The sequence below is a fragment of the Galeopterus variegatus genome, unplaced genomic scaffold (genome assembly GCF_000696425.1).
Source record: "Galeopterus variegatus unplaced genomic scaffold, G_variegatus-3.0.2 Scaffold4360, whole genome shotgun sequence".
Classification (NCBI taxonomy): Eukaryota; Metazoa; Chordata; class Mammalia; order Dermoptera; family Cynocephalidae; genus Galeopterus; species Galeopterus variegatus.
This window is the reverse complement of record NW_007730471.1, coordinates 87,830-104,684: the sequence shown is the minus strand read 5'-3', so window position 1 is coordinate 104,684 and position 16,855 is coordinate 87,830. Positions and strand designations below refer to the sequence as shown.

General features: G+C 35.6%; 1 protein-coding gene across 3 annotated transcripts in view; it reads right to left on the bottom strand.

Annotated features, from left to right (window-relative positions):
* The window catches only part of LRRC7 (leucine rich repeat containing 7), a 111,650-nt gene that overhangs the window by 45,947 nt on the left and 48,848 nt on the right, over nt 1-16,855 (bottom strand). For all 3 annotated transcript variants that reach the window (XM_008587375.1, XM_008587377.1, XM_008587376.1), the window contains one exon: nt 4,846-5,067. In XM_008587375.1, coding sequence (XP_008585597.1) covers nt 4,846-5,067 — 222 coding nt within the window. The remainder of the gene's footprint in view (nt 1-4,845; nt 5,068-16,855) is intronic.

Below are 16,855 nucleotides of genomic sequence, written 5' to 3'. Positions count from 1 at the left end.
GGCACAGGCAAGGTGACCGCGCCCCGCGGTGTTGCTCCCACGCCTCGCTCAGCCAGTGAGCGGGAACCGGTCTGTATGTGGGATCCGAACCCTCGGGCGGGAGCGGGCGGGCTGGCCCCTAGTGATGGATGGTTTTAAAGTTTAGGTGGTTTCATCACTGAGGAGGAACATTGAAGTTTACTAAGTGCTTCTTTATGGCTAAACAAAGTTAAATATTCTCTTTAGGTCACAAATGACACTCATTTTAATTCATTCAGTATTGTCAGTGGTAGCATTTATTATGTATGTTCATAGCTATATGGAGCTTATTTTAATCAGATTAAAAAATACACTAGTTCTTTAGGTCACACTAAGGGATATAGAGATATGTTTTTGTTTATAATCAAACTTTTCATTTGTTCTCTAGCTTTTACTTTTCAAAGCAATTGGAAATGTTTCTGTGAGCTCACATCAATATTCCATCTGCATAAGGCAGTTCTATAGTTCTGAATTGTAGCTCAAGCAGGTTTAATTACCATCAATTGACAGAAGAGGACATTGAGGCCACAGCAGGCAGGTGTTCAAGATCATGTGGTTAATTTAACAGTAAGACTGGGACACAGAACTTGGGTTTGGGGTCAGACAAACGTAGGTCAAAATTCCAGCTTGACCAATTATACCTTCTGTAAATTACTTATATTCTCAAAGCCTTGGTTTCTTCATTTGTTAAAAGGAAACAAGATTATTGTGAGGATTCAGTGAAATAGTACATGTAAGCAAGACCAATTATATAATTAGTGGGGCCTGGTGTAAACGAAAATGCAAGGCTCCTTGATCAACTATTATTAAGAATTACAAGATACTAATGACAGAACATTAATCTAAGTGTGGGGCCCTTCTAAGTGCAGGACCTTATACAACTGTATGGGTCACAGGCTCCTGATGCCAGGCCTATGCATAAGATACACAGTGCAAAATACATGGCAGGCAATCAGTGTTGTCTCTTCCTTTTCTAGTTTGATTCAGACTCATTTCCCTAAATAAAAATGTGTATTTATTGTTATCAGATTTTTTCTCACCTGTAGAATTACAATAAGTGATTACTTTTTTTTTTAAAGTGAAATTTCCAAGGTCTACTTTAATAGAAATTGTTGTGTTTCATCATGATGGGTAGTCTTTCTCTGTACTACATTTATGGTGTCTCCTCTCCTTGCACTTAAAAATGCTGATTTAGGTTTTTCCACATGGTACTTGACCAGATATAACATTGCTGTTACAATCTTTTAAGTGGGATTTTGTTTTTCTTTTTATGGCTTTATCAATGTACCACTAGAAATGTCTTATTAAAATAAAGTGTTTTGATTTATATGCCCAAAATCCACAATAGAAATTTTATTTTACCTTAGTGGTCTTTGTGCTTAAGTCACTACTTTATAATTTTCATGTGGAACTCCATATTATGTTCTTATTATTTTCCTTGTTAAATTTGGAATAAAAGTCTTGATTTAGGGCCAGCCCGGTGGCGCACTGCTACAGTGTGCCGCTTGGGAGTGCGGCGGCGCTCTCGCCGAGGGTTCGGATCCCACATACAGACCGGCCGCTCACTGGCTGAGCGAGGTGCGGGCGCAACACCGAGGGTTGCGATCCCATTGCCGGTCCCGGCCCGGTACGGGCGCAACACTGAGGGTTGCGATCCGTTGCTGGTCACGAAAAAAGACAAAAAGGAAAAAAAGAAGTCTTGATTTAAAATGTACACATTCACACATTAGAGGGGTCTGAGTTTTAAAAGAAATATAACTTAGGAAAGTAAAAAATGCATGAAATAGTGTTTTTGTGAGAGAATATTACATAATATCCTTTAGCCTCTTTTTACAGTTTTTGTTTTGCTTGTTTTTCTATCTGTAGACTAAGGAGGTTGGGTCTGATAATCACTAAGTTCTCTCCAATATGTGAATTCTCAAAATCATGTATTTTTATTTCTATACTCTCAGGGTCAGGCTTTCTCTCTCTCTCTCTCTCTCTCTCTCTGTGTGTGTAGAATCATATCATTTGACTCACAAAAACTTTCTGAATGTTGCTGGTGGGTGTTGATGTTCTCATTTTATGAGGAGAAAAATAGAACCTCAGAAAGAAAGTTGATGACTTGGCTAGGTTTGCATGGCTCATAAAAGTAAACATGAAACTGGAACTCCAAATTCTGAGATCTAATCCTAGTATTCTTTTTCTTGAATGCTATAGAGATAAAAGAAGTGGAAAGATTAGGAGAAGAAAAAGAGATGAAAGAAAACAGTGTAGTAGTCAGTGGTGTGTTGGAAAATGTTTAGCAGCTGGTTGGGGAAGGGAGAGTGCCCTGATTTGTAGTGTTAGCTGATTTTTGTGGTGTAATTACTCCCACATTTTGACGTATTACGTGATGTCACTGAAGGTGGAATTGGGAAGAGATGTGCACAAAAATAGGCCAGTCTGAGCTGGCTCCAGCATGCCACTAGTAGTGGACAAATATTACACTGAATTGCGAAAAAAGTGATAAGAAACTGTCTTCAGATTTATAACTGGGGGTGGGGAGGAACATAGTTTGAGATCATTACTAATTGTTTAAAGGGTCTTGGGGTTTCTTGGTCACCCCAAAGTTTTAATCTCAGAATTGTAGACCATTTCAACCTGAAACCAACACACATAAAACTGGAAAGGAAAAAGGAATTATATTTGTCTTCTCCTTAACCTAGCCATTGAATGCTTAAATTTTTCTCTCTGTTCGAAAGGAAACTGATGTTATCAAGGCTGCAAATCAAAACACTTGAAAGCTACTATAAATATATTCTCTCAAAGAATCATGATGTTTTTAAACTTAATACACATGAAACTTTAAAACTTAGTAATCCTCTCAGTCAACTTTATACAGTGTATGCATTTTTTGAGAAATAGTGTTAAAATGGCCTGTAAATTTAGGGGTGTGGAATAACTGCATGCTAACACTAAGCCCACTATTCAAAGTAGGTGAAGATAGAGGGCATTGATCTCCAAGGATTTTTAAGTACATTAACTCTGGGAGAAAAAAAATATGTAGCTACTAAAAAGAATAGCTATATCAGGGAATTGGAGTAAAGTTATGATATTGTGGGGGAGTAGATACGAACAATTTTTTAACCTCCTAAGCTAAAGCATTGGCAAAGCATAATTTAAAACTTTATTAATTTTTTAGAATCTCTGGAGAATGAAAACCTCACGTTATTATCTGATTAAAGTCACCTGTCTGGTTTATTACACCTTAAATCCAACACTTGGCCTAGATAAAGGCAGGAAAGAAAGAAAATTTTCTTCAAAAAAGTATCTGTAACTCTGAGAACGATTAATACATAATCTCAGTTTCAAGAAGGATATTAAGAAGTAGAGAAGATGTAAGCCAGGCACAGACAGACAAATACCACATGACCTCACTCATAGGTGGAATCTAAGGAAAATAAAAGTTGATATTATAGAGGCAGAGAATAGAACACTGGTTACCAGACACTGGGAAGGGAAAAAAGGGACAGGCTGGCCAATGGGTACAAAATTACAATTTCATAGAAATAAGTTCTGGTGTTCCACTGCACAGTAGGGTGACTATGGTTAACAGTTAAGTTTTGTATCTTATATAATAGCTAGAGGAAAGGCTTTTGAATGTTTTTGCCACAAAGAAATGATAAATGCATGAGATGATGGATACACTAACTACCCTACCCTGGTCATTATACAACATATATATGTATCAAAATATCAGATTGTACCCTGTAAGTACATACTATTACAATGTGTCGATTAAAAAAAATAGAGATGGTTAAAGCAGTTGGGATCCAAATGATAAATGGCTGTTAACATATAGGAAAAACCTGGAGATGAAGTTAATCTGTCTGATATGTTTAGAAAATAAGGTGAGGTAATATGTATAGCTTTGAGTAAACAATCATAAAGTGAAAACCTTATAAATCATATTAAGGAGTTAGTGAAGTCAGTGGCAGCTTTGCCTATCTGAAGAATGAAATAAGAGAAATTAGTTTTATGAGAGTAAGATGTTAATATCTTACTTTCTAAGCTTAATATAACTCAGTAGATGAGATCCCATTCAGTTTTCTGGTTTTAAGAAAGAGAAACAGATTCTAAATGGAAAAGAAAATCCTAATTTTAGATAGGTCAGAAGAGCAGCAATTTTTTTTTTTTACATGGCATTATCAGTAGCTTTTGATGCATGTCATAAATATTTCTCTTCTAACTGTTTTTAATAATTTTCCTTATAGCAAAGCTTTATCTTTGTACTATTCAACAACCAGAAGATAGGACTTTAAAAAAATTCTTCCCACAAATAGAGGGGAATAATTTATTTTTCACACTTAATTTCACCAGAGGACTTAGTAAGTATAAATCCACCGAAGCTCTTTACAACATTCAAAAGCTGAGCTGTAGAAGAAGATAGGACTTTAAAAAAATTCTTCCCACAAATAGAGGGGAATAATTTATTTTTCACACAATTTCACCAGAGGACTTAGTAAGTATAAATCCACCGAAGCTCTTTACAACATTCAAAAGCTGAGCTGTAGCGCTAAATTGGAGTTGGGAGCGGGTAAGAGAGGGTGTAAGATAGTAGTGGAAAAACTATTCTGAGCCATCACTTTTTTCTTATGTCAAATGAGCATTTTACCAACCATAAATTCCTATATGTTGTAGTCCTTAACTACTGAAAATAATGGTAAAATGCTACAAAAAGTGCTCCACCCCATTCAACACGGTGACTGCATTATATGTCCTGGACCACATTAATGAGGGAAGGTAAGCCATGGATTCTTTGGACTTTCTTGAAAAATTCATCAATTATTAAAAAACTCTTCTTACCTGCTCTGGATAGCCATCCATACTCCTTTGCCCTTTAGTTTGAATTAAGCACCGTCCAGGCTGAGGTCCCCGGGTGGCCTGTGAAGAGGGGATCTGAATAGGCAATGGTGACTGAAATTGCTGGATGGTCACTTTGTTTATATTTCCCTCATATGGCTGCTGCTCCCGGCTGCGATGCTGAAGACTTTGGGACCCCATCAAAGTCTGGATGTGGCTGCCTGCCTGTGGAGAAGATAATCCATCAGGCAAGGATTCATGGTGCTTAAAGGATGTGATTAAAGTAGAAAACACGTACAGAATACCTCTAGGGTAAAGTGGCATCATTTGGGCTTTCAGCCACGGCTGGAAAGGATAATGAAGAAACAGTAAGGGTCTGCCTACTGCAGTTTGTGAAAATGTTAATATTGAAGCAAGGTTGTATTGAATACACCTGCAGTCATTTGGTGGCTTGCCAAAGATTATTTTAACCCCCATTTTAAGGGAACAAAAATCAGTCTGAAAAGTCTCAAGAAGAAAAGAAAGTAACAACTTAAAAATAAAGCAGAAATCTATCTGGCATTTCATATAGAAAAGTACTAAAGAGAGAGATGTAATATATGTAACATCAAAAGGAAAATGATAGAACCTGTTTCCGAATTATAAAGCAAAAAAATTGAATTCCTTATTTTCTTTTATGCCACATGTGCATAGTAAGCTTGTTCAGGTAGGTATAACCAATATTTATTAATTTTCTACATTATTAAATCAAGAGTATGGTGGTTGAAATATCTAAATTACATTAAAAATTAGTCACGTGATAAATTGCTGTGCATATCTGCAAGCTGAGACAGCACCAGATATGGACAGGTCTTCAAAGTGAGCTCTGCATGCAGAAGGTTATCTCATCATAGGCTTTCAGACTGATTTACTAGTAACTTATTTAAAGTGATAATGATCATTTCTCAATCCTTAAAAGAGGAGGAGAGAAGCATGTTCACTGCAGTCTCCGATCTTTAAATGATACGGTCATACACCTGCTTCTTTGTTCATGCCTATTTTCTCACCTTCATTCTGGCACCAGCTCCTTGAGTCATTCTACCTGATGTCTTTTCTATCAACCAAGGAGTCTGTGGGCTAACCTATAATATACCTTTTTAAATTAAGAATGGCTTAACATGGAGGTCTAACATGGGAAGTGAATGCTTATTAATAATTTTAAAAATATATTTTAGTGCTGTGCTTGGTACTTCATCCACTACTGAAGGATCTGAGGTTTTACTTTCTGAATTCATTCTTTTTCCTGCTGATCTATAAGGGTAGGTAGCTTGGAATTCAAAAGTGAATTTCATCACAGAATTCAATAGCTAGAAAAGCTTGTGAATTTTCCTGACTAAGCAAGATTCTTGATTACTATGAAAAAGTCAAGTTGGACAAATAAAGGGAAAGTTATTAAACAAGTATTTAAGGAAGAGATTAATTTTAATTATTTTAAAGTTCCTAAAGAAGAGCCACATAAAAAACAAAGAAACTACAACGATAATAGAAAGTCATTTGAAGAGGAAAGGCAGATTACTGGATTCCAAACAAGAGGTCATTTCAAAAGAAAATATTCAAAATTATTATTTGGCAATATGCAGGGCAAAATAAACAACCATTTGATTATATTTTAGACATCCAACTGACTATCTTGGTATCATGTACAATTTTTTACATTGAAAGATAGCAAAGATATTCCAGTCATGAGAAATTAGAGGAAACGATTATAAAAAGAGTTTCAGGCTAGACCAGCACAATGTGAAAACAATTATCAATCTAACACACTTGACCAGTGATCAAAAAATTGTAACTTCATAAATAACAGCTAACATAACCTCATAAAAGGCAAACATGTATTTCTCTATTGTATCTTTTCTCTTCTCAGGAATATTAATGAAAGGAGAAGTAGCAACCTTTCCAGCCATTCTAGAAGGCTTAACACCCGTCTGGTCAAGTGTTTCCTTATCGCAAATTCAGTTCTTTCCTGCTTGCATGGAATTTTATTTCCCTTGTTTGGCAGGAGAGGAAAGCCATGATAAACCCAGTATCATATTTTGAACTACTTTGAATGAACTCACTGGCATGCTTACTTATATAGTTACAGAAAATGACTTCCTAGAATTAAAGCCCCAGCTTGTGGAGGCTGTCTGACTGAGGCTGACTGGCCTGGCTTATTTACATCTGCTTCTTACCTCCACTGGTATAATATTCATGGGTCTTCAATCAGTGCTCGAACCAATGGGACAGAGAAAAACTGGCAGTTCAATTGAAAGTGATCATATAGATAAACAAAGAAGTTTTGCACACAAACTTAGAAGGATCCAAAACATAACTTTGGTACCATGATGTATAATTTACATGAGATAATTAATAACCACTGCTTACTGATTACTTTATTGACTAGAATATTCCAGTAATGGTCTATCCAAGGGTGAAAACTTATTTCTCTATATTATAAAATTGTAATAGCCTTTTAGGCTTATTTGTCTGGTTTATTTTTTCTTCTGATGGGTCAGTCTGAACTCAGGATTATGCTGATTTTGAACTCTTTGAGGGAAGCACCATATCCTACTGTTCCTTTTTTTGTCTGAACTCAGGATTATGCTGATTTTGAACTCTTTGAGGGAAGCACCATATCCTACTGTTCTTTTTTTTTTTTTTTCCTTTTTTTTCTTTTTTTACTGACTGGTAACAGGATCACAACCCTCGGTGTCGCGCCCGTACTGGGGACTGGCAATGGGATCGCAACCCTCGGTGTCGCGCCCGTACTGGGGACTGGCAATGGGATCGCAACCCCTCGGTGTTGCGCCCGCACCGTGCTCAACCAGTGAGCGGGAACCAGTCTCCACATTGGATCCAAACCCTCGGCGGGAGCGCCGCTGCGCTCCCAAGTGGTGCACTCTCCAGTGCACCACCGGGCCAGCCCCCATCCTACTGTTCTTAATGACTGATAGTAACTGGTATAATAGCTACCATCCAAACACTGGGTGCCAAACAATATACTAAAACACTTTACATATATTATCTCCTTTAACCTTCACAACAGCATTAAGAGGTAATTATTACTATCCAGTTTACTGAGGAGGAAACCAAGATTGGAAGAGGTTAAGCAACTTTTCCAAGTAATTTGTGCAACTGGTAAACTGGCAGGACCAGCATTTGAACCAAGGCTATGTATCAAAGTTAATGCTCTTAAACACTATGTTATACTGCAACCCTCTTCCCCCCAAACTGGCACCCTCCTCCTAACAGTTAAACCATGAATTGAAAAGAAACCATAAAAAGGAACAAAAGGATCAGGTTGTTGAGGGAGGGTATAATCGGGGGATTTACTTAGCAGATCTTGAATTTACCAAAGGGCCATTCCGTACTTACTGAATTAGATCTATCATCTATTTTAGATACTATGCATATAACTTCAAGCTTCATAGTTAAACAAATAGGATGTTGCTTTCATATTTAGTAATCTTTCCATTACTATGAAGTAATAGGGCTCATGTTCTCAGATGGCTTGGCAAAACAAAAAGTGGGCATGGAAGGAACATGCTGTAAAGTGATTCTGTTTTCAGCAGCAGCAGCAGCAGTCGCAGCAGCAGTTCTTTCATACTTTCTTGGACTGTAGACTGTGATGAATGGGGATGGGGAATGACAACTGTAGAAACCAAAGAACTAACACCAAATTTTGGGTAAAGTTAAAGACAAATGACATGAGACATCTAGAAGGACAAGTATGGTGCAGAAGGACTATAAAGAGGAAGTCTTTTATTTTTTTAACTGGCACAAAGACTTGAGAAAAGTAGTATGGATGCTCATGATGATGTACAGAGGACTGATGAAAAGGTAGAAAAGGGAGAAAATGTCAGAGACTGGATTTGTTCAAACAGAGGGTTAGCTGTAAGAACACTGATTCATACTGAAGGAGAATTTCAACATGAAGCTTCTGTAAAGCCTGTGCTACACATTTTGAATGATAAAAAGAAATACAGAAGCTTTGGCACTTGTTTGGAACTTTTAAGGAGAGATTGAACAAAGTAACATGTATTTACGAAGAATAGTAATGGAATATGGTGTTTTCAAGTTGATCCAAAAACGGTTTTTCAAACTGTTTGTCAAAAACAGTTTGTCAAAGTTTGCACGGAAAAGCTCCATTATCTGTAGGACCCAAGGAAACATTTATGTCAAAACCACAGAAAAGAAATATTGATTCGATACCAAATGGCACTGTTCATGCAAAACTCATCCCACAGCTAATCAGTCTTATTATGTGGAAACCAGAAGTTTCTGGGAGGTTTTGTATGATATAAAAGAAATGGCTCTATCAACTATAAAAATACTTTGGTTCATACTGTTCTTTTAGAAAAGAGTGTTGGACTGAGAAGTATATTACCCAAATTGGTCATCTGTTTTACTACCCATCTTGGCTCTTGAACCACTTGGACTTGCTTCCAAAAATCAAACACAGCTTCAAAGGATGGCAATTTATGCCACTGAGAGTGTTCAAAAAGACACGATTCATTGCCCAGATTAAGTCCAATAGAGTTCTAAACATGCTTGAAGCAGTGTCGACAATGCAAAATCATCTGTAAATGATAACTTAGTAACCGATTTCCAGGAATCAGCACTCATTTAAATGAGTTAGTTTCAGTAATTTCGAAAAACAACAGCAAAAAACCCAGTCCTATCACTTTCTATTCACACTGTATATTCTAAGATACCATGTTTAAAAAAAATGCAGGTTAGTTTTAAAAATAGAGTCAATAGGACTTCTGCTTCTAGGTAAATGGAGTAGATGTACTTTTCCCTACTCCCTCCATTAAGTACAATTATAACCTCAGAAATTATATATAAACAAATTAAGATGATTCCAAAAAACAGAGAGAAGAAGGCAGAACAGCTAGCGACCAGGGATCAAGTCACAACATGGTGGTAAATTCCCTGGGTTTTATTTTTGTGTAGTATATCCCAGACTTGGAGTTTCCAAAAAACAGAGAGAAGAAGGCAGAACAGCTAGCGACCAGGGATCAAGTCACAACATGGAGGTAAATTCCCTGGGTTTTATTTTTGTGTAGTATATCCCAGACTTGGAGTTGAAAAAGTGGGTAATCTGAAAATGCCAACAGGTGCCAAAAAAAAAAAATCCCAACAAAACCTTCTCTCTTTAGCCAAAGAATCAGGAATGATGCAGCCTAGCAAGACATAACATTTTTAGACAATAACTGCTCTACTATAGCTGAACACCATAGAAAAAACTGTGGCCCCATCTCAATGATACCAGGAAGGCCAAGTGGGGAGCCTAGACTTCTTCCCTCATGAGGATATAACAGGCACACCAATACTTCTTCTGGGTGGTGTGGGAAGGCCACATAAGTTGCCACAGCATTTGTCCCCATCTACCAGTGATAAGTTCCCCCACCACACCCCTCCACTCCTGTAGTATTAGCGGATACCACAGAAAGAGCTTGGATTTCTACTCCCACCCAGCAGCAAGGAGGCACCCCTCTACTTTCCCCCTGGGGTGGTGCCAGAAAAGGCCTAGTGGTAATGAGGCTACCTCCACCAAGGTATTAGTGGATACCATATAGGGAACTGGAAATTCCATCCTCACTTAGCAATAATGAGGAGACTTTGCTTCAAGTATCATGGAGACTGAATGGGAAAACCAAACTTCTGCCTCTATCCAGCCATAACAAGGCAGGTCCCCACCCTTCCCCAACTGAAGTGGTGTCAAAAAAGCCAGCTAAAACAAAAGTTCTAAATAAGATCCAAGTTTTATAACATAATATGAAAATGTCCAGGTTTTAACTGAAAACCACTCATCATACCAAGACTCAGGAATATCTCAAACCAAATGAAAAAAGACAATAGATAGAGGCCAACACTGAGAGGACAAAGATGTTAAAATTATCTGATTTTTAGGCAGTCATCAAAAAAAAATATTTCAATGATCAATTACATGCACACTTAAAAAAAATGAAAAAAAATAGAAACTAACAGCCAAGAAATATAAAGTCTCAGCAAGGAATTAGAAGATGTAAAGAAGAAACAAATGGAAATTTTAGAGCTAAAAATCACAACTGAAATCAAAACTTAGTGGATGTGCTTAAGAGCAGAGTATAGAGAACAGAAGAAAGAAACAGCAAACAGAAAGATAGGATAATAGAGATCATCCAATCTGAATAATAGAAAATACACTGAAAGAAATATGAGCAGAATTTCAGAGATGTGTGAGACTGCACAGAAGTTCTAACAGTCATTTATCAAAAGGAAAGGAGAAAGAAGGTGGGGCTGAAAAAATTACATGAAGAAATAATGGCTGAAAAATTCTGAAATTTGGTAAGAGACAAAAAATCCTACCTATTCAAGAAGCAGAGGGAATCCCACATAGCTTAAACCTAAAGAAATCCATGCATCATAATTAAATTCTGAAAACTAAAGATGAAAAAATATCTTGAAAGCAGACAGAGAAAAATGACTTTACCCACAGAGGAAAAACAATTTGAATAACAGTGGATATCTCATCAAAAACCATAAATGACAGAAGGAAGTGGCATAATAGTTTTCAAGTGCTGAAAAAAAAGAACTGTCAGCCCCAAATTCCATACCTCGGGAGATATACTACGTCAATGAAAGGGAAATCAAGACATTCTCAGCTGAAAGAAAACAAAGAGATTTTGTTGCTACCAGATACATCCTAACATAACGTCTAAAGGAAGTTCTCTAAATAGAAAGGAAATGGTAAGAACAAAAAACAAACCTTGTATCATTAGGAAGAAAGAAAGAACATAGTAAGCAAAAAAATGGTAAATACAATGAGCTTTTTTTCTCTTAAAATTTTGAAATTATGTTTGATGATTGAAGTAAAAATTTATGGCACTATCTGATGTGGTTCTAAATGTGTATAGAGGAAATATTCAAGAAAGTGATGCACAGAGGAGGATGAAAAGACGAAAAAGGAGGTTAGGTATCTGTACTTCACTTGAACTCGTAGATGATAATGCCAGTAGACTCTTTTAAGTTATGTATATGTAATCTAATACCAGGAACAACCACTAAATAACTATGCACAGTGATACACTAAAGACGCTATAGATAAAATGAAATTCTAAAAAATGTTCAAGTAACCCAGGAAGCAGGAAAAAGAAACCAAAGAAGCAAAAGCAGAGAAGAAAAAATTAAGTTGAGACAAACCTTAATGCATCAATTCTTACTATAAATGTGAAGGTTCTAAATACATAAATTAAAAGATATCTTGGCAGAAGGGATTAAAGAACATAACCTAATTATATACAGAATGCAAAAAATCACTTCAAATATAATAATATGGGCAGGTAGAAAGTCAAAGTATCTAAAAACATATATTTTGCAAATATTAATCAAAGAAAAAAGAATTAGCTATATTAATACCTAATAAAGTATACTTCAGAGCAAAGAAAACTTAGCAAAGAGGGATTTTATATAATGAAAAAAGTGTCAGTCCACTAAAAAGACACAGCAATCTTAAATGTGTACACACTAAAAAACAGAACTGCAAATATATGAAATAAAATTAATAGAACTGAAGGAGAAATAGACAAATCCAAATTATAATTGAAGATTTAACACCCTTATCTCAAATTTTTTTATGTTTACTGGTTTATTATAAAGGATATTACAAAGGATACAAATGAAGAGATACATAGGGTGAGGAATGGGGGAAGGAGACCCCATTCAATACCAACATCTGTTCTGATTCATCGGACACCCCAAAGTCTATATCCTAATTCTCCCTGGCTTCGGGATGATCTTCCACATTGTAATCTACTACTCAGTCAAGAAAGAACCATTCAGGTACATGGGAATAGTTTGAGCTATAATATCAATTGCTTTCTTAGGCTTTATTGTCTGAGTGCATCATATATTCACGGTAGGAATAGATGTGGTCACCTGAGCATACTTTACATCAGCTACCATAATCATTGCAATCCCCACAGGTGTAAAAATATTCAGCTGACTAGCCACACTACACAAAAGCTCCATGCCTTCCTTGGGTGTGCCACCCTGTGTCAATAATTGATAGAAAAACTAGACTGAAAATTATCAAGAATATAGAGAAACTCAATGATATCATCAACATCAATTGTCACTTACAGAATACACATTCTCTTCAAGTTCCCATAGATTATTTATGAAGATAGACCATATTCTGAACCAGAAAACAAATCTCAATAAATTTAAAACAATTGAAATCATACAGAATGTGTTTTGTTTTTTAACTGCAATGGAACCAAACTAGAAATCAATAACAGAAAGATTAAAGAAAATATCCAAACACTTGAAAACTAAACAACACATTTCTAAATAATTCATTGGTCAAAGAGGAAATCTCAAAAGAAATAAAACAATACATTGAATTTTATGTAAATGAAAGTATGACAAATCAAAATTTGCAGGACACAGCTAAAGCGGTGCTGAAGGGGAAATTTATTGCACTAAATGCATATATTATTAAATAAGAAGCCTCAAATCATAGCTGAGCTTTCCCTTCAAAAGCCTAGACAGAGGAGAGTAAAGTAAATCCAAAATAAGCTAAAGTAAGGAAATAATAAAAAGAAGAGTAGAAATCAATGAAATTGAAAAAGAATAACAACAGAAAAAATTAATGAGACAGCTGTTTCTTTGGAAAGATCAATAAACACACCTCTCGCAAGACTGAAAAAGAAATATAAAAAGAAGACACAAATTACTAAAATCAGGAATGAAGCAGGGGTTATCACTACAGACCCTGCAGATATCATAAAGGCAATAAGGTAATACTACAAACAACTCTTCACATATACATCTGAGAACTTACATAAATTGGGTCACTTCCTTGAAAAACACATTTTACTACAAGACACTCAATACAAAATAGATAATCGGAATAGCCCTACAACTATCAAGAAATGAAATCTGTAATTTTAAAACTCTCAGGAAAGAAATCTTCAGGCCCAGATGATTTCACTGGAGAATTCTACCAAACAGTGTAAGTAATAATTGTACACAATCTCTTCCAGAAAATAAGAGAGGAGAAAACACTTCCTAATTTATTTTATAAAAATAGTATTACCACAATAACAAAAAAGAAAAAACAAAAAAGGAAGGAACAAAAAGAAAAGAAAACTACAGACCAATATTCCTCGTGAATATAAATGCAAAAATCCTTAACAAAATATTGGCAAATATAATTCAGCAATATACAAAAAAATTATAAACTATGACCAAGTGAAGTTTATTCCAGAGGTACAAAGCTTATTCAATATGTGAAAATCAATTGATGCAGTGCACCATATTAATGGGCACTAGAAGAAAAATCATGTGATCATATCAATGGAAGCAGAAAAAATAATTTGACAAAACTCAACATCCACTCATGATAGAAATGCTCAGAGAAATAGGAACAGAAGAACTTTCTCTACCTGGTTAAAAGAGCATCTACAAAAAACCTACAGCTAATATACTTAATGGCAAAAACTAAATGCTTTACCACTAAGATCAGGAACAGGCATAGATGTCCACTCTTACAACTCTAACTCAATGTTAGTGCTGAAAGTTCTAGATGAGGAAATAAGGCAAGAAAAGGGAATAAAAGACATAGATTGAAAAGGAAAAAATAAACTGTTTTCATTTGCAGATGACATGATTGTATACATAGAAAATTCAAAAGAACTAACAACAAATTCTCCTAGAGCTAACAGATCAGTTTAGCAATGCTGTAGGATACAAGATAAACATGTGAAGATCAAGTGTACTTATGTATGCAATGAACACGTGTATGGTCACGCAAAAAACATGAAGTCCTTGGGTGTAAATCAAGAGAAGCGTGTACAGGACTTACATGCTGAAAAGTATACAATGCTGATAAAGATATTCAAGAAGATTTAAATAAACGGAGAGACATACTGTATTTATGGATCAGAAGACTTAAAAAGTAAAGATTCTCTCCAAATTGATATACTGGTTTAACAAATTTCTATTAAAATCCCAGCAAGATTTATGTATGAATATATAGTTATTCTAAAATTTAGAAAGACAATAGAACTAGAATAGCTACAATAACTTTGAAAAATAAGTATAAAGTGGGAGGAATCAGTCTATCTGATTTCAAGTTTATTATAATAATCAAGACTATGTGGTGTTTGCAGAGGGGTAGACAAATAGACCAATGGAATAGAACAGACAACCCATGAATAGACCCATAAAAAATGCCCAATGATTTTAGACAAAGGTGCAAAAACAATGTAATAGAGGAAAGAATCTTTACAACAAATGGTCCTGGCCCTGTTGGACATCCATAGGCAAAAATAAATAGATCTTGACTTATGCCTTACACTTTATATAAAAATTAACTCAGAATAAACCACAGGCTTAAATGGTAAATGATAAGAGGATGAAAAGACAAGGTATGGAGTTGGAGAAAATACTTGCAACCCTTGTCTCCAAGAAAGGATAGTACCTAGAATATACACTCAAAACTCAACAGTGAAAAAATAATCCATTTAGACAATAAGAAAAAGAATGAAGAGACATTTTGCCAAAGAGGGTACAGAGATGATAGCAACTAAGCATATGAAAAGATGTTCAACATCATTAGCCATTATGGGAATTCAAATTAAAACCACAATGAGATATCACTACACATCTATCAGAATGACAACAAAGCACAGTGACAACACCAAATGAGGAGAAACTGGATCACTCATATATTGCTGCTGGAAATGTAAAATGGTAGAGCCACTCTGGAAAAATGTTTGGCAGTTTCTTAAAAAACTAAACATGAAAGTACCATATGATCCAGAAATTGCATTTCTGGGCACTTATCCCAGAGACATATGAAGGCTTATGTTCATACAAAAACCTGTCCATGAATGTTTATAGCAGCTTTCTTTATAATAGCCCCAAACCGGAAACAACCCAAATTTCCTTCAATGGGTAAATGATTAAACAAACTGTAATGCATTCATACCATGGAATACTACTCAGCAATAAAAAGGAAGGAACTATTGATACAAGCAACAATCTGAATGAATCCCCAGAGAAGTATGCAGGGTAAAAAAAAGCCAATCACAAAAGTTTACATACTGTATAATTCCGTTTATAAAGTATTCTTGAAATGGCAAAATTATAGAAATGGAGGGGGTTACAGAAACGCCAGGAGTTAACAAGAATTTTTTAAAAAAAATACAGGCAGTATAGATAACATAGTCTTGGAAATCAGATGAACCTAGACTTTACTCCTTCCTCTGTCAGGTTTTAATTATGCAGTCTTATGCAAGGTACTTCACCTCTGTGCTTATCACATAAAACTGTAGATAATATTGTGAGGATTAAAGAAGATAATGTAATACATTGAATGTATTGCTTGGTACATAGTAAATACCCAGTCAAGACAATGAGAATAAAAAGTTCTTGAGTAAAGGTCTGATTGTTCTTTGGCCATAGCAATAAATAACAGCCAGAAAGAACTGGTTTTAACCAGTTGTAATTAATCAGTGATAACTTGCTTTAGAAACTGCTTCTGAAAGTCAGCCAATCAGCAACAGTCTCACGCAAGTAACCATGCTTCCCCAGTTAGAGCTTTGTCAAGAACCCCTAAATATTCTAACTTCTGAAATTCACCAATCCCTGAATGCTATGCCTCCCCAAAACCTATTTTGCTCAGACATATTGTGCCTTACAAGTTATTTGTTAGCAAGCAGTAAATTACATATTTGTGTCAGATATTGAGAAGTGACCTCTTTTATGGATGGGGACAGAATACAGAAAAAAAATAAAAGTTAAAAACCCCAATTCTGCCATAAGTCGAGATGATACTACTTATTCTTCACTAATATTTTAGGTTGCTGTGATTCATCTTTATTTTTCCCCCTAGATACCTTCTTCCCTGTCACTGTACGTGTTTTCAAGACAACTGTCCAGATGAAGAGAGCAGTCTGTATTTACGCATAACTAATTCAAAAGGGATGCAAACTCAGGACCT